The sequence below is a fragment of the Propithecus coquereli genome, unplaced genomic scaffold (assembly GCF_000956105.1).
Source record: "Propithecus coquereli isolate 6110/MARCELLA unplaced genomic scaffold, Pcoq_1.0 Scaffold89, whole genome shotgun sequence".
Lineage (NCBI taxonomy): Eukaryota > Metazoa > Chordata > Mammalia > Primates > Indriidae > Propithecus > Propithecus coquereli.
Genome location: NW_012155173.1, coordinates 1956875 through 1979445, shown reverse-complemented (window position 1 = coordinate 1979445; position 22571 = coordinate 1956875). Strand labels below are relative to the sequence as shown.

The following is a 22571-nucleotide window of genomic DNA, read 5'->3' as shown; positions in this document are numbered from 1 at the left end:
CCAGAAGAAAGCATCATTGTCATAGGAGATGGCAGCTCCGTGGGTGTTACTGTCCCTGAAGACCTTCCAGTGGGACGAGACGTGGAGGTGGAAGACGGTGATACTGATGTTCCCAATCCTGTGTGGGCCTAGGCTAATGTGTGTGTTTGTGTCTTAGCTTTTAACAAAAAGTTTAAAAAGTGAAAAAAATTTTTTAAATTTAAACATAGAAAAAGTCTTATAGAATAAGAATATAAAGAAAATAAGGATGTAAAGAAAGAACGCACAGCTGTACAATGTGTTCGTCTTTTAAGCTAAGTGTTATTACAGAAGTCAAAAAGTTTAAAAAAGTCAAAAAGTATACAAAGTAAAAAGTTATAGTAAGCTAAGTTTAATTTATTAGTGAAGAAAGAAATTTTTTAATGAATTCAGTGTAGCCTAAGAGTACAGTGTGTATAAAGTCTATAGTAGTATACAGTAGTCTACAGTAGTCTGCAGTAGTATACAGTAGTGTACAGTAGTATACAGTAGTCTGCAGTAGTCTACAGTAGTATACAGTAGTGTACAGTAGTATACAGTAGTATACAGTAGTCTACAGTAGTGTATAGTAGTATACAGTAGTCTACAGTAGTCTATAGTAGTATACAGTAGTGTACAGTAGCATACAGTAGTCTGCAGTAGTGTACAGTAGTGTACAGTAGTCTATAGTATACAGTAGTCTGCAGTAGTACACAGTAGTGTACAGTAGTACACAGTAGTCTGTAGTATACAGTAGTCTGCAGTAGTCTACTGTAGTATACAGTAGTCTGCAGTAGTATACAGTAGTATACAGTAGTCTACAGTAGTATACAGTAGCGTACAGTAGTGTACAGTAGTCTGCAGTAGTATACAGTAGTGTACAGTAGTATACAGTAGTCTTCAGTAGTCTACAGTAGTATACAGTAGTCTGCAGTAGTATACAGTAGTGTACAGTAACGTCCTAGGACTTCACATTCCCCCACCACTCTCTCATTTCCAGTCCTGCAAGCTCCACTCATGGTAAGTGTCCTACACAGGTATACTATTTTTTATCTTTTATACTGTATTTTTACCTCTTCTATGTTTAGATGCACAAATACTTACCAGTGCTCAGTACAGTAACATGCTGCGCAGGTTTGTAGCCCAGCAGCGACAGGCTATACCATGTAGCCTAGGTATAGTAGGCTATGTCGTCTAGGTTTGTGTAAGTTCACTCTATGATGTTTGCACAGTGACGAAATGACACTTTTCTCGGAACATGTCCCTGTCATTAGGGGATGCATGACTGCAGTTCGATACAGAGCTGAAGAGTGGGAAGGAAAGGCATTCCACACAGCAACAAGTGCATGTGCGGAGCCACAGGAGTGGGAAATTGGGGGGAACAGCTGACAGTTATTTTTTTAAATTAACTTCATTGGTGCATAATTTGCAAACGTAAAATGCACCCATTTTAGTTAATAGTTTGATGAATTTTGAGAAATGTATATGAACTCATGTGACCATCACCTTGTGCAGAGCTTCCTTTTAGAAATCATCACTTCAAGCTGTTTTTGTATTTAGTAAATCATAATTTTATTACAAGTTTTATAATTCAACATTAAACCCACAACAATACAGAGGCAATAACAGAGACTATAAAAAGCACAGGACTTGGAATCAGCTCTAGGTTTAAATCCTACTTCTCAAGCAAGTCAATTTCTCAAAGCCTCAGTGCCTCGTCCATAAAATGGGGATAATAATAAAACCAACTTCACAAGATTGCTGTGAGGATTAAAAGAAACAATGTCAAGCTTCTAGCAAAATGCCTGCAACACAGCAGGCCCAATAAACGGTGTTAACGTTACCACAATCAGACAGGCCTTTGTGGTAGGGTTACCCTCAGAGGTATGGTATGGACTCTGGGACTTGTTGGCAAAGGTTCGAAATGGTCCTAAAGGCTAACTACAATGGCAATTCAGTTCTGCTTCCCCGCTGGCTCTATTTCACAATCCGTGGTGAAGGCTCCAGTGTATGTCATGCTCAAACATACTGCTTTGAGATGGAATGGGTCATTTGAGAATTGATTCTGGAACAAATTGAAAGCAGGACACTTAAAAGGCTCCCCCCTTAGTTGGTCAGTCCTGCTCCCTGGCCTTTTAAACAGAACCCAGCCGCCCACATTTCAGACCACGGGAAGCTGGGGAGGCCACGTCTCTAGGATTCCCCCAGTGGCCTGGTCCCACTTGTGGGCTCGGCCACCTGCTCCGGCTCTGGCTCCGGCTCCACCTCCCCAGTGCCCCTGACTCTATGATCCCACTCCAGTATCAGCCTCAGGCCTGTCTGCTCGTGTCAAGACCCACTTCTTCACTTTATCTACCTGTCACCCCACCCATTCAACTCTGCCAGCTGCCTTGATTGCTGCCAACGCCTACTGTGTACACTCGAGGCGCTCCCTTAGTCAGTCTCAGCTTCCTGGGGACCCCCTGCCCCAACTCCCAGCACACAGGACCCAGGACACAGTCGCAACCATGATAGAGTTCGAGGGCCCCGGGGACGGAGTGCCATCTACCTGAGCAACAAAGAGCTGGAACTCGTCAGGCAGAATCCACGAGCGAGGGTAGAAGTTGTACTCCTCAGGAAAGAGATTCTGCATGATTCTCACTGCTCTGCTCAGGGTAATTTTACGCACCATCTCCGTCATGCCTGGGGAGAAGAGACGCTGTGAGGTTTTAACAACAGTGGGCCACTAGCTATAAAACAGCCATTATTTGGGACTTTAAAAACCACCCACCCAACACATTCACTTTTTCCGGCAGGATAGAGAAAAAAAAAAAGGTATGAGTTGCTCACAGCAGTGAGTCCTGGTTTGGAAAAACCTACCGAATTAATGAAAAACTTCAGGTAATCGATGGATGTTTTCTGCTTGTAAAAATGAAGCATCCGTTTGAAACAATGAATGTTCACCTAGTTTATTATTCTAGTCTTTGTCATCTCCTTAGGTAGTGAATACAGAAGCATTTATATCTTGCACTTAAAACTTAATACCCTCTTTCATTTGGGGCCACCCTACATACTGCGGGGCTCCCTTCCATCGTGTGCCCTAGAGAATATCATTTAGTGGACTCTGGTTACATTATGAGAAGTTTATTTAACTTGCTTTGTTTTAATCGGTCATGAGTATTAAAGGCATAAAATAGAAAAATTCACACCTTTCAGCATAAAATCTGTCTCCTTGAATCAAGGACAGGAAATGGGAAGGATACCCTAACATAATTTATCGTTTAAGAGAAAACAATGCAATCTGTAGGAGTTCTTCAGTTTTAAGGACGCACGCTGACATTGATCATATCTCATTAATTTGCACAGAGGGGACTGAAATGTCTCGCTTTTATAGAACATTTTAAAAGAACGGTGGATTTTTTTTTTCTTGTAACATTGTTAGTAACTCTGGCAGGAGACTGAGTACCATGTATCTTAGCAAATTTTAAGCAAATAGGTAAAACTTATTGTAAATTTTAGCATGCTTATACCTTAAGACAAATATCACTGCTAAAAATGGAGATTAAAAAATGGACTTCGCCCTGAAAGACACTGACACTAGAAATTTGCTTGGCAAAGCTATTTTTAATAGAAAATACAAAGCTCCATGTCATCGTGGCGTGCCCAGATGATCACACATTCCAAACGGGCACAGTGAGAATGAATGAGGTTTCTCTAAACTCCCCTGTTCAGGGAGCAAAGGGTGAACCTCTGAGAAGGAAAGTTTTAAAACCTCAGCATATTAAAAAGAGAAATAAATCTAAAGATCCCTGCTTCGAGATGTCAATGCCTGGTCTCAGTTGTTGTTTGGAAGGATATAGGGAAGGATTAAGTAAGAAATAAAGGAGCTTGAAAAGCACTAATAAACAGCGCTCAAATGTGGAATCTTCCATATTCAAGAGAGCTCACTGAGGACGCTGTTCTGAGTTTCCCAAGAAACGAGTCTGGGAAATGACAGCTCTGTCCTGTGATGCTCCCACAAAGTTAGAATTTTTGAGTTATAAATGCTGGAGCTGAACATAAAGCAAACAAAACAAAATTTCAACTTTTTTGAACCTTTTTACTTGTATCTGACTACCATTTTAGTGACAGTATTATACTGAAAGCCTGCATAGCTAACCGTAACACAGCCCTTTCTTAGTCCAAGTAAATGGTGCCGCCTCACCAAACAGAGCCGTGGCATTGTCTGCATTTTAATGGTGTGCCAGGGGCGGTTCTCTTTCTGAAATCCCTCAGCAGGTCAGAAGGACCCACACGACACAGACAGAACAGCTGGGAGTACACAAGGGCGGTTTGAATGCCCCAGGAAAGTTTTGTGAAAATTGATGTCCAACAAATCGAGGAAATATTCATTTTACATCTGCAATGGCTCCGTTTGTAACATGCATCATCAGTCCCCACACCGGCTGACAGATCTGTTGCCACGTTTACCTGTGTGTCTCCAGGCAGCTGTCTACTGAAAGCAGCCAACCTACGCAGCCCCTCTATAAGCCAATGGCTACTGCTCCCCACACACTGGTGGCTCACCGTCACGGTCGAGCCTGCCTGAACGTAGACCTCTCTCAGCCCACTTACCACCAAACCTCTGTTCCTCCCCCTTAGCTAAGCTGTATTCCCAACCAGTCTCTGAGCCCTTCTGGAAGCTGCTGGCCTCCCTGCCTCGAGAGGCAGCTCAGAGACAGGTGTGGGGAGTGGCATCTTCTCTCACGACGACCCTGACAGGAGTAGCTGGGTTTCTAGCTGAGCCAGGGCACATTTTCCCTGAGTCAATACGTGAAAGGGAGGTCACAGTCAGCCCTGCTGACTCCAGACTATGCCTTCCTTCCCTAAGCACCTGACACCTCCCTGCCTGTGACCCTCTCCCTGGGCTCTGGGACCCATTCTGACCTGAGGTGGCAGCTCTAGGTCTAACCATCAGCTCCCCTCTGCTAAAAGTGTGATATCAACTTGGTATTCCATTTAGATAAGGAGGCTTTTACCTGTTTTTCTTAGGTGCCATTGCTTGTCCCCCAATTTTGAAAACTTATCTTTTGCTCCTGGTGCCTGAGTGGCTGCCTGAGGAACGCGCAGAGCTGAGGCCTCTGCCTTGTTCTCTCTGATGCCCTCCTCTCTTGCTCCTCTCCTCTGTGCCACAAGCCTACCCTGCAAGGGCCGGACTCCTCCTGTCTGTGACTTTAGCCCAGTGTCTGGGGTCCTGCTGCCTACTGACAGGCTCTTTCGAGGCTGACTGCCTACTTGGGTTTCTCAGTAAGGTCTAACCCCAGATGTCCCTACTGTGACACTTCCCCCATAGATTGGGAAAGCCCCTAACTTGGGTGGCAGCTTCTGGCACTCAGGGCTTGCCTTCTGCCACTTCTGAGGCCTGGGATCTTCTGTGTGCTGCACTGGAGTCTCAGGCCTGGTGGCTTCCCACTGACGCTAACCAAGAGCATGACAGCTCCCTCCTCAGGCTGCCCACGCAGCCCCACCTAACCCAATTAAAACAAAACAAAACAAAAACAAACTGAGCTATATTTGGAGCACGGTTTGATCCAAATACTATTTATAGCAATAATTCTTGGCGAAAACACATCACAACCACCACACAGCAAACAAATACCGTCAGATGCGTCCTGTTCTCTCCATTCCCATCGCCACCGATCAGTTCATCTCTTGTCTAGATGCCGCAGTGGCCTCTTAGCCGAATCACAGTTTCTTCCCTCAGCCCTTCCATCCACTCCGGTGTGGCCCTCTGCCCGATCTTCCTAAAATGCAAGCTGGCCCGTGTCACTCTCTGGCTTAACAATCTCTCAATGGCTCCCATGACCGTCGGGCTGTAATGATGCTGTGCTCAGGTCCCTGCCCATCACCTCTCCGCTGTCCACACACTTGACCTGCTCTAACCCTCATGGGCCGCTGCCCTTTGGTTAGTGAGCAGCATGCTCCACGCATTCTGTGTCTCTGCACCCACTCTGCTCCATTGTGTGGCACAGGGATCGTGCCCATCCCTCCTGCACCATCCCTCTCCTCCATGATCTCCCGCCCTGCCTGCTGCCCAGGAAAACCTGGGTTAGGTTACGTGCCCTCGTTTCAAACTCCCACAGCACTCCAAGCTTCCTCTAGCATAGCACTTAGTTGTATTCTGCATCTCTCTTTACACGCCTTTCTCCTTGACTTTGCATCCCCAGAGCCCAGACCAGATGGCCAACCCCACCGATCCTCACTGCAGCCCCTCCTCATGGTGGGCTCTTGGGTACCACCTGCCACGCGCTGCCATACATCTCAGCCCCTGAAACTCAGCAAAAAACTTGTGGGTAAGCTGAGAACGGACAGTTCTGGACTTTCTTAAAGCAAAGCCATATCTAAATCAGATTATTTTTATAGAAAGTCTTAATTCATCAGTTAAGATATAATAAAGTATTTTGAATAAGGAAATTGCTCATAGAATAGTGACTAAAATCTAGTGTGCTGATATAAACAAAATAAATTATTCTGTCTGGGTATATCCAAACATTTTCAGTTTATTCAGCACGTAAAGTATTTATTCTTAACCTACTCTAAGTAATATATGAAGCATAGGAAATGCACTTTAGAACAATGGGATGTATGAGGGCCAGAGTTAAGGCTGGACACAAACCGGAGTCACCCACTGCTGAGAATGACTATCTTTCACAGGGCAGAGGGTGTGGCAGCACCGTTCCTCTGCCTACAGGGTCGAGAGCCTGCTTTGTCATTAGGGCTAATTAATTGCTGTTAGTAAAGTAGAAAATTATATGTTCTAATCACTGGCATGTGGAATATTGGATGGGGGGAAACTAGTCCTTTAAGGGCACTTCTTTCTATATTTCTATTTGTGTCCCAAATGTAGATCCATGGCTGCTTCTTTCCTACTCTCAGCCATTGGATGGGGCGGGAGCAAATGCGAAAATGCACATGAAGCCTTGCTTGATGACTCCTGTCTTAGGGACTCTGTCCTCATTCAAAGGGCTGTCCTCTGCCAAATTGTGTTCTCTCAACATCCCAATAAGCCCTCTTAGCGGTATCAAAAAATATCCTTTTTTGAGTAGCAAAACAGAGAAAATAATAGCTCTCCCATTAAACTGGTGTGCAAGAACTCTGGCTGTAAGAGTCAGTCTTGTTCTGTAACAAAACTCTTTCTCCTTCTCTAAGGACAAATTTGATTTGGGGTTAACTTTCTATCTCTGTTCCCCTGGAAACCAATAAAGGTGGAACGTTAACTGCACCAGGAGACAACAAAACATTTGGTTGAAATGATCCCTGATTGGTAAATTGCATAAATACATGGTAGGAAGCCATAACTCTAGGCTGTCCTGAGTGTGGTGATTCTTGTAACTTAACATGACCCTTGTGGGGACCTTGGAAGCCATGCTATGGAGTAGTTATAAGAGATACTGGCTCCTGTGGGGCATCTAACCCAAGACAGACTCGCATCCACCAACGTGGATCTTGTCTCCTTGCACCCAAGCTTTCCCTGGAGGAACCAGAGACTAGCCCCTGGGACTCTGACAGATATTCCAAGAAGAGAAATGCCTGACGTTGACTGGCCGGCAAGCTGTGTTTCCTGCCCTATATCCTTCTAAGTGAATCTGAGCCAAGTGTGGCCTGTGGTAGTGACTTTGTAAGTCTGCATGCTTAGGTGAAAACTCCTAGTGGATGTGGCCTAACTAGCCAGTGTATAACGTATGCATATTGGGTTTTCTTCAAGCTGTTTTCTTAAAGATGTGGGATAGAATACCAAAAAAAAAAAAAAAAAGAGTAAATTGATTCTCCCTTTAAAATAAGTATAAGTATATAATATCCTAAGAGAAAACACCTTACATTCAGGCAAACTACACTCTGACTGCAACCATGCAAAAATAATAACTAAACATGGTTAAAGTTTGGGAGGAAATGTAGAAGTATTCACATTGTTATTTTGTTAAACAAGGGATGAGATTCTGGGTGGTGTTCTTTTAAAAATTTCTTATTATAGTATTATAATATGGTTTGTGCAATACATTAACATTTTTAAAAATAAGTGGCTGATCCTTTCGCTGTATCATACCCAGCTTAATCCAATGTTCCCTTCTCCCTAAGCAGTCCCAGCATCCTTAGCCACCCTCTCATTTGGCCATCAAAAATAATGAAGAACAGTCATCATAGCAGAAGAAGGTGGTAGAGATTAAAAAACAAAATAAGAAGGTATTCGGGAGGCTGGGAGTGGAGTGAGGGGGCTGTCTTAACATGTTGGCTGTGACGTTTTTCTGGCACTAAGAGTCCTCCTTGCAGGGTAAGTCTCATCGAGATAATGTCATTAGGTAAAAGGCAGCGGTGGCCGGGCGCGGTGGCTCACGCCTGTAATCCTAGCTCTCTGGGAGGCCGAGGCGGGCGGATTGTTTGAGCTCAGGAGTTCGAAACCAGCCTGAGCAAGAGCGAGACCCCGTCTCTACTAAAATTAGAAAGAAATTAACTGGACAACTAGAAATATATAGAAAAAATTAGCCGGGCATGGTGGCGCATGCCTGTAGTCCCAGCTACTCGGGAGGCTGAGGCAGGAGGATCGCTTGAGCCCAGGAGTTTGAGGTTGCTGTGAGCTAGGATGACGCCACGGCACTCTAGCCCAGGCAACACAGTGAGACTCAGTCTCAAAAAAAAAAAAGGCAGACGCTGCCGGCACCCGACAGTCCTCAGTATGGAGATGGCGTATTTGGTTGTAAAAAATGGTACCTCCAAATATGATATATAAAGAAAGGGGAGCTGATATCCTGTTTCTGTAATATATTCCTAGAATTTTAGTACTTTTGTTTCCCGCAAGTTAAATGTTCTATTTTTTTAAAATTTGAGAATACAGTGCCCTCATTAGAGGGGGATTATATTATATCCATAACCCCAAAAGTGGAAATCATGCCTTTCCACCAGTGGAATTAGACTAAGAAACCTGTCGTTAAATCTTTAAAAGCCTGTCTCCAGTCTTTAAACCCTCAGTGGTTTAAGTCCTGATGATCTCTGCACTAACTTCCTTCCCACGGTATAGCCCAGCAGCGAAGTGTAGGCAGCAATTCCCAATTAAGAGTCCTCAACTTTGATCTCAAAGCAGTCATGTTTTTGTAGAAAAGCGTACCTGAGACTTGGCCCTAGAAACATTTTTAAATGCCAACAATAACAGCAAATACCTGGAAACTTGTTCACTTGACCGCAGAATATGTCATTGTCGTGAAATGAAACTCCATGCCAGTAGATGTCACAAGGCAAGCGCCGGCCAAACGGGAACTAGAAGAGAAAAAATGTGATTAGGAACAAGAGGAACAGTGACCACACTTAGTGTCCATTATGCATAAATTCCTGACACTCTGGCGTACATCACACAATTTAATCCTCATCATAGGCACGTGAGGCAAGTGATATTCTTTCCCATTTTATAGATGAAGAAACAGATTGGGGTTTCTGTTTAATAGATGTAACAGGTTTAACAACTTGCTGAGAGTGGGGGAGCTCTGATCACACGGTGGCAGACACTCTACTACGGCTTTACAGGCACCGTTTCACTTTAATCCTCATAACTACTCTATAAAGAGTTATTCCCACTTTACTGATTCACAACTTGGGACTGAGAGAGGTGATGTAACATGCCAAAGGTCACATAGAGCTGGTAAAGGGAGGAATCAGGATTTGAATCCAGGTCCACCCAAATTCCAAGCCCATACATCCGTCTCCCTGAAAGTTGCACCCCTCCACCCAGTCCCAAAAGAACAAGCTTTCAGAGACCTTTTCCCTCTCCCGCTCTGTCTTTGTCACTCTGTCTCTCTGTCTCTCTCTCTCACACACACACACACACACACACACACACACACACACAGTCTCCACCAGGGCAGGATGTATCCCTGGTGCCTCAAACATTTCTTGGAACTCAATAAAGACTTTTTGAATTAATAAATGAACAAACTGGGAGTGGTCATCTGACTCCAGATGCGATAAGCAGATTTTCTCTTCCAGGAATTTGGAAATCAGAGCTGCCAGGCGGCGTCTGCTGGCCCTTGAACTGTGAGAGATAAAAAGCCAGAACGGGCATCTGCGCTTGGCTGTGTGCAAGGGGAGCAGAAGCAGCCAGTCTGTGTGAGAGAAAAAAGGAGCAGGTGGGGAGAGAAAAACGGAGCTGGGACCACGTAGCCCTGGAAACACAGACTGAGTGGCCTCAGACCCCCACAGGTCCAGCTGCCTCTCCTGCTCCTGGATCCTGTAAGATAGGTTCAAATCCTGAGAATACCTTTTTGATATTCTAAAATCCTCTTTGGCACAAGCTATAGGGTTTCAATTATTTGCAGCCAGAAAATCCCTCATTGAGAAAAAGGGCCTGTTCTTTCCCCGACATTCCGCTGCCTCTCAAAGTTACCAACAAGTTCTGCATTTACAGAACATATTTTTAAAATCTATAACTCAGATGATCTTGTTAAAGGAAAAAAGTGAGGACATGTTAGTTCATATTCAGAACTTGATTGTTAAAAGTCCAAAGGAATAGAAATGCCAACACATTAAATAAAAATCATTTGATTTTCCCATCCTAAGACTATAGGTGATCAGAATTTTTACCTACTCTGAGTCAAGGGGGCTAAGGCCCACTGGAAGAACATAGCATTGCTGATGAACTGGCTGTGACTCAACGCTTTCCAAACACTCCAAATTAAAACGAAGGCAAACAGACTCCAGCCCTTTAAAGCAGTCGCATTCTCGCAACGCCGTGCCAGAGTGAGGCATATGCTGCCCACGCTCTCTGCGTTAACAACTTCCATCTACAGTTTATGGCACTTCCCTCATTTTCTTTGCATCCAATGGGCCGTAAGTTATTGATTCAGTAGTTACAAATACAAATAGATACAACGTATATTATTTTCTTCTGGCTGTTAAGTGCTATTACAGAGAAGGGAGAAATACCTTAACCAGAGAGGTTTCTCTAAAAAGCAGCCTATTCAAGCAAAGTGTTCTCGGATCAAAGTGGCTTTGTTGCCCACAATGAGGGACCAACACCAGCTCCTTGTCAGTGGACAACTCGATGACCCTTTATAACCCTTATCCTTATTGCCCTCATGAATACCAAATCACCCGTCCATTCAGAAGCACCTTTAGCTCATCCAGTTTTAAGAAACTACCATTTTAAAAAATGTATCCAGCCAGGCGCGGTGGCTCACGCCTGTAATCCTAGCTCTCTGGGAGGCCGAGGCGGGTGGATTGTTTGAGCTCAGGAGTTCAAGACCAGCCTGAGCAAGAGCGAGACCCCGTCTCTACTAAAATTAGAAAGAAATTAATTGGACAACTAAAAATATATAGAAAAAATTAGCCAGGCGTGGTGGTGCATGCCTGTAGTCCCAGCTACTCGGGAGGCTGAGGCAGGAGGATCGCTTGAGCCCAGGAGTTTGAGGTTGCTGTGAGCTAGGCTGACGCCACGGCACTCTACCCCGGGCAACACAGTGAGACTCTGTCTCAAAAAAAAAAAAAAAAGAATGTAAAAAATGTATCCATTCCTTCCGTAATTATTATATGCCAGACACTGTGCTAAGTGCCTGGACTACAGAGGAACACAACTTCCAATAAGTCCCAGGACTTCATCATCCTACCACTTTTTAACCTCTTTGTAAAAACTGCTAACATGACACTCCATGGTAAAATACCAAAAGCTTCTCCTCTAAGATAGGAATGAGACAACGATGCCCACTTTCACTACTTCTGTTCAACATAATTATTAGAAATTCTAGCCAGAGCAATAGGCAAGAGAAAGAAATAAAAGGCATCCATATTAGAAAAGAAGTAAAATTATCTGTTTGTAGATGACATGATCCTATATGTAGAAAACCCTAAAGATTCCACAAAAACATTGTTAAAAATAACATACAAATTCAGCAAAATTACAGATAAACAATCAACACATAAAAATCAGTTGTGCTTTATATACTGACAATGAAAAATCCAAAAAGGAAATTTAAAAAAAATTCCATTTACAATAGCATCAAAAAGAAAAAAATATTCAGGAATTAACTTAACCAAGGAGGTGAGAGATTTTTACACTGAAAACCACAAAATGTTTCTGAAAGAAAGAAGACATAAATAAATGGAGAAAGATATCCTGCATTCATAGATTAGAAGAATTAATATTGTTAAGATGTCAAAACTATCCAAAGTGATCTACAGATCCAATGTAGTCTCTACCAAAATCCCAATGACTTTTTTCCTCAGAAATAGGAAAATGCATCCTTAAATTCATATGGAATTACAAGGGACCCCAAGTGGCCAAAACAATCTTGAAAAAGAACGAAGTTGGAGGTCTCATACTTCCTGACGTTAAAACTTGTAACAAAGGTACAATAAGCAAACAGTGCGTAAAACAACGTTGAGATACCACCACACACCTCTTAGAATGGCCAAAATCCAAAACACTAACACCACCAAATACTGGCAAGGACATGGAGCAACAGAAACTCACATTCATTTCCGGTGGGAATGCAAAATGGTCCAGCCACTCTGGAAGATGATTGGGTGGTTTCTTACGATAATAAACCTACTCTTACCATATGATCCCACAATTAGTTCTCCTTGGTATTTACCCAAGTCGTCTGAGAAAGAGGGACCTGAGATTCACCATGCACCTCTTCCCTCTTTAACATCCAGCTGGTCAGCGAGTCCTTTGGTTTTTCTCAATTTGTTTTTAAATTTCCCCTCCTTCTTTAATCTCCACTGCCACTGCCTTAGCTCCGGGCCTCATCTCTCACCTGGATGAGGACTACACTATCTCCCTTCCTCCAGGTCCACGCTTAGTCTACCTAACAGACAGCAGTCAGAGGGAATTTTATTTAAACACAGCTCTGACCATGTCGCTCCCTTGCTTACAACTCTTCAGTGCCTTCCCCTGGACCACAGGATCCAGTCTAAGCTCCAAGCCTGGCCTGAAAGACACTTCACAGACTCCTCTGCTGACCCGCCCACCTCAAGTTGGGCCACCTACACCTTGGGCTCTTGCACTGTCACTGTCCCAGTACTCTTGATACTTAAGGACACGGCACTTTACTGTTCTGTGGCCTGGTTTCGACATATTATTCCTTCAGCCCCGGATCTTCTGACTCAGCTTGCTACCCACTCCCGCCTCCATGAAGCTGTCCCCCCAGCTCTCTCTTCTCTGTCGTCTCTTGATGCTGAAACCCAGCACAGGCCACTCCGCAGCACCCTGTGAGTCTCTCTGCCTCACCACTTGGTGAACTCTTTGAGGGTGAGGGCGGTCTCATGATCATCTGTGTGTTCCCAACACCAAGGCTTCGGCACACGGCAGCCTTTCTTTTCAACCTTTATGGAGTCGTGGATCCCTTTGAGCGTCTCCCCAGAAAAGCACACACGTGCACAAAATTTTCCACATGAGTTTAGGAGATTCAACGCCTCCCTGAAGCCCTTGGCTGTCCTCAGATACCACTGTTAGCAACGTCTGCAGTGATGTTTCATGAATGAACGAACTCACCAACAACGGCCACTCAAATACACACCATCATCATCACTGCAGTTAGCATGTATTGATGCTTACTCCTACGTCTATGTGTTAAACACTTTACATGGATGATCTCATTTAATCCTCACCTATGAGAAAGGTGGTTCTATTAACCCTGTGTACAAACAAAGACACCAGATCTTTAAGAGAGGGAAATAAGTTTCCCAAGGCTGCAGAGCTAATAAGGGCAGAGTCAGGATCAACTCCAGGTCTACCTGATTCCAAAGCCCGTGCACTTAATCGCTACAGTTGTATTTGTTAGTCACAAATGAATTATTGCAACTAACCTGCCCTCACCCTACACGCTACCATCTTTGTCACAAAGAAACTTCCTCCCTCAGAGTATACACCTGGGTGGACCCAAAATCCTTTTCCCTCTTGAGCAGAAGGACTAAAACCAAACTTGCAAAATAGCCACGTTCAAACAAGGACTGAAGCCATTAAATATCCTTTGAGCATATTTGTGCTTAAGGAATTGATGTTCGAGACCCTCTTCTAACGGCCCATAGAGCAAGTTCAAACCCTCCCGGGGATTTTGCAAAATGAAATTTCACGGTGAATGCTGATAAAAGCACAATTCACATTTCTATACTTTGTGAATGATTTTCTTCATAAAGCTTCTTCATGAACAGAAAGTCTTTCAAGAGACTGGGGATAAAAGCGGCAAATAAGCTTTGATGTGGGCCAGCATGTGTGTAATACATCTACAGGGGAATGATCCAAATGCTGCTTTCAAATGAGGGGCCCAAGGTACTCCAGGGGGACACAAGGAAGGTGTGGTGGCCGAAAGACCGAGCTTGGGCTAGGGAGACCCTGGCTCATGCCCCCCTCAGAGACCCTGACACAGCGGCACGGCCCCCTCCAAGCTTGCATCTAAGCTGAAGGAAACAACGGCAGTGAAACCACCTCCCACGGCTGTCATGTGGACTGAGGTGGTGCGTGGGAAAGCACTTTGTAAATAGTACATTGCTGTTACATAGCACAGTTTATTATTTTTAATGTCCAGGGAAATCACCTCAACAAGTAACTTCAATTTAAAAAGACGCCCATCAAATCTCGCGCATCATTAGGACAGCCCTTGAGTAAGGACACCGCGGTGCGGCTGCGTTTCCGTGCCGCCCTCGGGCAGGTGGACAGAGTTCTCGCCAATGTTCCCTCTGTACTCTGTGGCTGCCGCCAGCACAGCTACTACTTCATGGGGCGCTTATGTTTACACGACTGCCTCCCCCAGCAGACAGGATGCTTCAGGGTAGAGACGTTTTACTCTCCCCCGACCTGTGGTCAGCAGCCTTAAAGACAGTCTCCAGGGATCCCGTCTCCTGGAACATATACCCTTGTGTGTCCTCTCCCTCCTTGTCGCAGGATTGGTCTATGTAACCAACAGCATGCAGCAGAAGTGATGGATGTCACTTCTGATAGTAGGACATCTTCACAAAAAGACTGCGGCTTCTGTCTCAGTCTACCCCGGTCCCCCAACACACAGCTTGCTTTGGGAACACCCAGGGAGGAAGCCCCTGGCTAACAGCGTCGCTGCAGCCTCATGGAAGATCCTAAGCCAAAGCCACCCTCAGACTCCTGGCCCTCAGGAATGGTGTGTGATAAGGAATGTTTGTTGTTTTAAGCAGCTAAGTTTTGAGGAAATTTGTTACACGGCAGTAGAGAAAGAATGCACCATTTCAATTTTAGAACAAGGTCACAGAGAAAGAAATCATTCTGAGAATGAAGGCATTTAAGGCTAATATGTCCTTATAATGAATATAATAATTACTACTTATTGAGTATTTAACCATGGGCCAGATATCTTACATATGTGCTTCCGTTTTGCAGATGAAGAAATACAACCTCATTGCTATCAAGAGGCTACGCAGAACCTGAGGCCACGTGGGTCAATCTCCAGAGACTGTGCTCTTTCAATTCCACTAGTTTGGATGGATGGATGGAAAATCTATGGGAAAAAAATGAGTACCTACAGCAGAGAGTTGTGGTTAACACTACAAGGAAGACGTCATAAATTTGTTTAACATACCCCATGGTTGCCGCCTCGGGATCCATTTCTCAGCCTGACCCAAGTCATTTGAAACCTAGCATACCACATCGCCTTTGGCCTAGTTATCAATAAAACTTCCCTTTCCGTGGGGTTGGTTGTGATGTAAACTGCCTGTTGTTCATCCACTGACCCACAACCCAACACGCCCCACAGCTGCAGACCTGGACAAAACCAGAGTCAGTAGATAAGCTCCCCTTCTCGCAGGTTTTCTTTAACAGCCGGGCCACACCCCTCAGGAAGGCCTGAAGGGTAAGCCATGACCTTAATAGGCACAGTCCCACGGGCCCTCTCTCTGTCACTCTCCCACTCTAGCTCTCGCTCACTCACTCCCCACCACTGGTGGAGCTCCCTGTCCCCCACAGACTTCCTGCTGGTCCCCACTGGGCACCCTAACCTCTCTGGAGTCTGTGAGTAGTAAATTTCTTTCGTTTCATGCATTTTGGTTTCACTTCCTGACACCCACACCCAAACCTGACTTTCCCCCTGGCCAGAGCTCTCCTAGAGAGTGGCTATCCTGGCTTGTGGCCACACTCAACAGAGAGACCTCGAGACCAAGTAAGAAGGAAACTATAATAATAAAAATAATGACAGAAAAAATGTAGCAAAGTCCAGAGAAGGCCAATTAAGACAAGGAAACAACTCCCCTTCAAAGGTGGACAAAAAATAAATGTAGCACTCTTCTTCAATCAAGCACGCAAGCAGGCTAAGAAAATACTGGTAGAATTAGCAAATCCTGAAGGGGGTGACTAGGTGGAACACAGCTCTATCTGCCAAATGTGAGCGCACTAAAAGAAGGTGAGTCCCTTTCAAGACTCAAAGAGGGAGATCAGCTCACACCTCTTCCTCGTTGCTCATGCCTCAGCTAAGAGCATTTCTATCCTCCCAGACAGACAAGAAGAACCAACCGCCGACCGTTGGGCCACAGGAAAATTCCAGGCTCCCTCTTGCCTGTGGAAAATGGGGCCGATGAGAAGAGTTCTCCCCATGCTGGTGAGGGGCTTCCTGGCTGCAGTGTCTTTGGATGAGGATGGTGGGGAAGCCATGCATGGGGTGCCTCCAAGCCTGTTTCTGCTAGGGAAGCAATAACGTCAACTTGATTGATACTATAAGGATTAAGAATGTGCGTGAACCTTCTACCACTGTGCCTGGCACACAATGCTTGATACACAGTTGGTGTTCAAAAAATGCTGGTTTCCTTCTCTTCCATTCCTTCCTATCACTCTGCACCCCATGCTTATTAGCTGATAAGATTAAAAAAAAAACCCCTCCCCTCACGCCCAACTCTCCATTATCCAAAGGAGCTAGGAGATAGGGGTGTCTTCCAGGACTAGCCTAAGTTTAAATATGCACCAGGTACATTCAGGGTATTAAGGCCAAGCAGGCCTCAGTGGGTAGCACCTAACCTCGGGGGAGCCCACACTTGGGGAGCAGCTCCTTTCCTCGTGTTCAAGAACCTGGATTCAAATCTCAGCCCTGCCAACTATTAAGGGCCTTGGTTTCATCATCTAAGAAAGATGAGTAGCAAAGCCTTCCTCACAAGGGATGTTGTAAAGACGAAAACAACCACATGGGTGAATGTGTTTGTGAACGGCCTGGGACGTAGCAGGAGTTAATTAGTCCAATTAGGGAGTACTGAGAGCTAGTCTCCTGGATTGTTCTTCACCTAATTAAGTCCCTTAGTGAGAAAGGCAGAGAGGAAGAGTCCCCAGACATGCCCAATGGCAGAGACAGCAGAGGCTGCCCCTCCACAAATCCACCTGGGGGTGGGGGAAAAACAGCCGTGCATCAAACATGGCTCCAGTCCCCCAGGGAGCCAGGAGCCAGGCCAGGGGTAGGGGCAGATATGTGGACAGATATGCAAATGTGTTCTGCATGCCAAAGGGCTATGGGAGGGCCCAGAAATAGCAGCCATTGTTTCTGGCCAAGGTGAGAAAATTTAACTGAGGAGGGGCCACAGAGCTGCGTGTGCAGCAGGCCTTTGCCAGGAGGAGAAGGGAAATCCGGCAGAGGGAACCACGTGTGCCAGGTGGGGAGTCTGGGACAGCAGAGAAGTTCCACGTGCCCAAAGCCTGGCGGGGGGAGGGGGACAAAGCTGGAGAGGTCCCCATGGCTCACACGGATCATGAAGGGCTCACAGGGCCCGTGGAGGAGCTGAACCTGACTCTGCAGGTGGAGGAAAGCCGAGGAAAGTGCTCCAGCAGGGAGAGAGGACGGGGGTGTAGAGAGAGACAGGGCAGCCAGGCCGGGGAGGAAGCCCACCATGGCTGGGGAAACGGGGAGGGGCAGGGGCGGTGACTGGACCCAGAGAAAAGTATGCGCTGGAAGCAGGGGCGGGGCAAGGCACAGAGGAGTAAGAGCAGTCACCAGCTCTGCGAGTCAGGACGCCTCTGACAGTCAAGGCACTTTACTGGCCCCTTCCCTCATGCTCATGGGCTGACATTCCTGTCTCATGTCTGCCAGGTTCCTGGTCACTAGGACCCCGAAGGGACAGAGTCCCACAGGAATAACCAGCACTCTGAGGGCCTTCCAATTTAATAAAGGCGCTGTCTGGCTCCAGTGGGTTTCCCAGGAACACAATAATTATTCATCCTCTAATAGAGCCAATAAATGTAGCAAGAGGATAAGTAATTAACAACCTTTTGCTGGAAAATAGCAATTCTTGTGATCTATGAAGTTTCCTTTTCCCGTTCACTACTTCTTCGTTATTGCAAATATGATGCCCTGCGTAAGCGTGCCATTCATCGTTCACTGAGTTAATCACCAAAGCATGTTGTATTTTTTATTAAATCCATTCATTATCATTGACTCAAATGAATGAAGGCCGGAAGAGCCGCAGTGAGGCCTGTCATCTACCTTGCTTCTGCTTCTGATTGCAATACTTTTAATGAGATAAAAATTGTTACCAAACAATTTAATGATGGGAAAAAAAAAACACATTACCAGGAGGGGAAGATAACCTTGCCCCTTTCATAATTTCGGTGCACTACAGCAATCTCCTCCAGTTATTTATTCTGGTGTCTAATTTCCCACCCGTAAAGAATCTTTATTAGTGGTAATTATATTAGGCAAAAGAAAAATTTCACAAACTTCTAAAGTGATTTACTTCTTGGCTTGCAGTTTTAATTAAAATTCCAGTTTATTTAGCAAATAGCTCTGAAAAGATTAGATACCAATTTAGCACTATGTTCTTTTTCCACTTTCCAATTCATAAGGGTGACACAAACAATAAAATAATCTCTTTCAATGACTCCTACTCCATTCCATCATAATTCAGCCTACGAAAAAGAGCTCCAGTATCAATTATAAATTATAAATTATCTCCATTATGCTCTGTGAAATTATCAGCAGTAATCTCCCTGTTCTCCGCTTCCTCATAGTCACTAAGTTATATCAATTTGCTACTAGGCCTCAAATTACCCAGTCTCTTCCACATCAAAACCTTAAATGTGTTTATTAACCGAAATGGAAACAAAGCAAATCAGGTTTCCATTTCAGCAACACTGTCCTCCCACCCAGGAAGCAAACAACTTTATCCAAAGACACAGCTGACCCCTCTCAGGGCAACTCATCCACCAGTTAACCAGAAACCCTGGCCAATCCAGCGCTTTCCCCAGTGGCAAGGCCCACCAGAAAGTCAGTCTAAAGGCCCCACGGTTTAGCCGGCCCACCAAGTCATTCACACCACACAGAAGCCAGGCCTGCCCCTGAGCCACGCAGTCTGCCCAGGGAAGGCTGGGAAGTCCCTCCCACAGGAGCAGAGGCTCAGATGTGGGAGACAAGCTGAAGAGGTGGAAATGAACAAACCACTCCTTACCTTCGAGGAGCTGCAGTGGATAAGTCAGACAAATGACGCCCGCAGTCACCACCTTACTAAGCATCTACTATATGCCTGCCTCAGGGCCGAGCTCCTTACCCACTGTCAAATTTCCGATTAAGTCTCCAAGCAACCTTGTAAATAGCTGTCATAGCCCCATTTCACGGAAGAGGCAATGGAGGCCCAGAGAGGTAGAGGATGTTTGAGCTGACTCTTGATCAGAAAGAGGGAAGCTGCCAAGAGGACTGGGGGACCTTCCCACAGGTGGAAGCCAACAGCACGTGCAGAGACTGAGTAAGCAGCAACCAAGAGCCTGGAGATCCAGTTGTCCCCTGTCTGCGGCCACCAACCTGCTGAGCCTTCGCCGGGCCTCTTCAGGCCGTTTCCCCACCTGCCACGTGGTGTTTCCCATTCTGCAATTCTACAGGGGCCTGCTTTTCTTTTCCAGCAATTGGTAACGATTTCTTTTCCAGCAATTGGCAGAGCATAAAGCACCCAGTGCTGTCAAAATAATGTGCGCAAGGGAGAGAGGAGAGGTTTCCCAGAGGACTAACCAGATAAGGTGGATGGGCTCTGCCCCCTAAATGCCTTTGCTCCTCCTGACTCCTAAAACCAGAGAGGGTTTAGAGACATGCCACTGCCATGAGATCCTCAAGTCATACGATCACATGTTAAGATGGATTAATATTATCATCCAAATAATTTCTATAATATTAATAAAAATAGTGGCTGCTAGTCACTGAGTTCATACTACACGCTGTGTACATTACATGTGGTCATCTCAATTCACCCTCACAACAACACTACCAGTTTACAGATGAAAAACCAAAACTCAGAGCAATTAGATAGCTTAAGTCTCTGATAGTGTGTCCAGTAAGTGGTAGAGCAAGAACTAGAACCCAGCCCCCTTAGATCGTTAGTCCCCACAGAACTAAGCCTAGGAGAAATGGATGAGGTTCCTCTAACAACCACAGAATTCCAGTGATGATGGGATGTATACTGAGTACCTAGGCTGACTTGCGGGAGGGAAGAGGCAGGGGAGAAACCCCTGGCCCTACCGAGGAGCTCTCCAGAGTGCTGAACAGCCTCCGCCAGAGTATCCTGACCCGGGACACGTCCAGCTCTCCCTGGGCACCTCTGTCCGTCCCAAGCCTCGCCTCCTGATCTTAGCACCCAGGAGAGTCGCTAACGGAATAAGTGTTGGGAATGGGAGTATATCTGGGAGAGAAAGGTAACTTTTAGAAGTAGTGAGCTTGAGTGGACCACAGGACATTGAGTTGGAGGTATCCTGCAAGGGACTGGAAATACACTGGGAGGAGAGAAACGCCATAGCAAGAAGTGCAAATATGGAGTCGTAGAGAAGAGAACTGATGAATGGGGAATGGGTTCTTGGCGGGATTTCTGAGAAAGAAGGGCTAAGGCTAGAGGCAGAGAGGGCAGGGGACTCCTTCCAGCCACCCCAGATGGTGGGTACCAAGAACAAATAACTAAACTCTCTAACCCCACTATTGCATTGAAAGGTGTTCGGGAGGACAGCATTTTATTGCCTGTATATTTGAATCTGTGAACAAATCACCACCACCACACCTCAACCCCTCAGAAAGAAACAGTAAGAAATGATAAAGTATTCGAGGGAAAAACAGAAATTGGCTTGCCCTGGGGGACATGATTCAAGCTACTCAAGGTCATAGGCACTCTTACTTGAAGTAAAAACATCTTATAAATTTGAGAGGTCACTCGGAAAGGCCCCGTGCTTCTCTTTGGCTTTCAGAACAGAGAACCTAAAGCCTTACATAATGGGATATTTATAAACGCATCTCTCCCTCTGGTGGTAAAAGAGATATTAGAAAAGCACATTTATTCTCAGGCTCCATCCCCACCTCCACCCTCCACCCTCCTACACACCTTGCATAAGAATTATTATGCCCTTTTATTAACTTAGTCTTTCTTTCAAGCAAACATTATTATGCATCAACTCAATGTCAGGCACTGGGGGATTCAGAGAAGAATAAGGCACAGTCCCTGTCTTTAGGATGGTGAACTTGGAAACAAATCATAATGCAAAGTGGCAAATGTTCTGGAAGATGAGGGCCAAAGGGCTAAGGGAGCAGAGGGCAGACGGTGAGTTATTCCACTGCAGGGTAAAGGTGAGTTGGAATTTGCCAAGTCCAGACGCCAGGAAGGCAGTCTAGGCTGGAGGAGCCCCATGTGCAAGGGCTTGGGAGCAGGAGGGAGCATGGTTGCATTTCCTTGAGGCAGGAACATCTTAATGATCTCCACATTGCTGGTGCCTTGCCAGCGCCTGGGAGCGGGTAGGCAGGTTACAGATGCTGGAGGAACGAATGGCCTGTAGCTCGGTGTGGAAGGCGTAAGGCACGCCGATGGGGCCTTGCAACAGATGGGGAACTGAGTGGAGCCAGAATCCAGAAGCCTCAAAACAAATCTTAATGTGAAACTGCTCAGGTGTGCGGCAGTCACGCGTAGGTTTGGTGATTCATTTCTCTGGCCAAGGGTTTGATCATAACTGACATGTCCATCTCTCCGCAGGGGAACAAGGTCACTGTGGGAAAGGAAACATGTGGCCATGACGTGGGCCAGTTCAAGAATGATGGGCCAGTTCCCAGCTGCAAGAGAGTCCACTCTAGAATTTAAAAAGGAATTATCAGCAATAACAATCCACATGTGATGAGAGAGGGCACCAGAGTATACGGGCATCTTTACCAAATGTTAGAGTCTCCTTTTGTTTCTGATGTTGAGCATATTATACGCTCCAAATCTTCTCATTTTTCACAGCTCGACACAGCCAACAGCTGTGGCCAAATCCACGGCTTTCACTAGCTCCTTGAGATGAGAGTTGTTATTCCTCTACTAAGTATTTAAGCAATACCTTTTAATTTACTTAATGAACTCAGAACAAACTGATTGAAGGCCCGGCTCAGTTGGCAATGACAGCTGGCATTTCCCTGATGACCAGATAATGAGGCCACCACATTAAGTGTGTGTCACCCTGATCAGCTGGTGTGGTCTGTCAGCTCCCACAGCAGGCAGGCCTTTGAGCGCTCTGGTACCAGTTTAAACACTTTTGTGTTTCCACGCTGTGATGAATCTGGTATTTGCCTGGTGCACCTTGAAGAAATTGGGCCAGTAAAGTTAGCTTTGGAAAAATATGTATTCTGTCCCAAATAATGATTAGT

The 22571-nt window shown here is 45.5% G+C and overlaps 1 protein-coding gene across 2 annotated transcripts in view; it reads right to left on the bottom strand.

The window, feature by feature from the left end:
* TTLL11 (tubulin tyrosine ligase-like family member 11) overlaps positions 1–22571 on the bottom strand; it is a 237765-nt gene that overhangs the window by 187316 nt on the left and 27878 nt on the right. For both annotated transcript variants that reach the window (XM_012664401.1, XM_012664400.1), the window contains 2 exons: positions 9168–9264; positions 2546–2679 (listed from right to left, as the gene is read on the bottom strand). In XM_012664401.1, coding sequence (XP_012519855.1) covers positions 2546–2679; positions 9168–9264 — 231 coding nt within the window. The remainder of the gene's footprint in view (positions 1–2545; positions 2680–9167; positions 9265–22571) is intronic.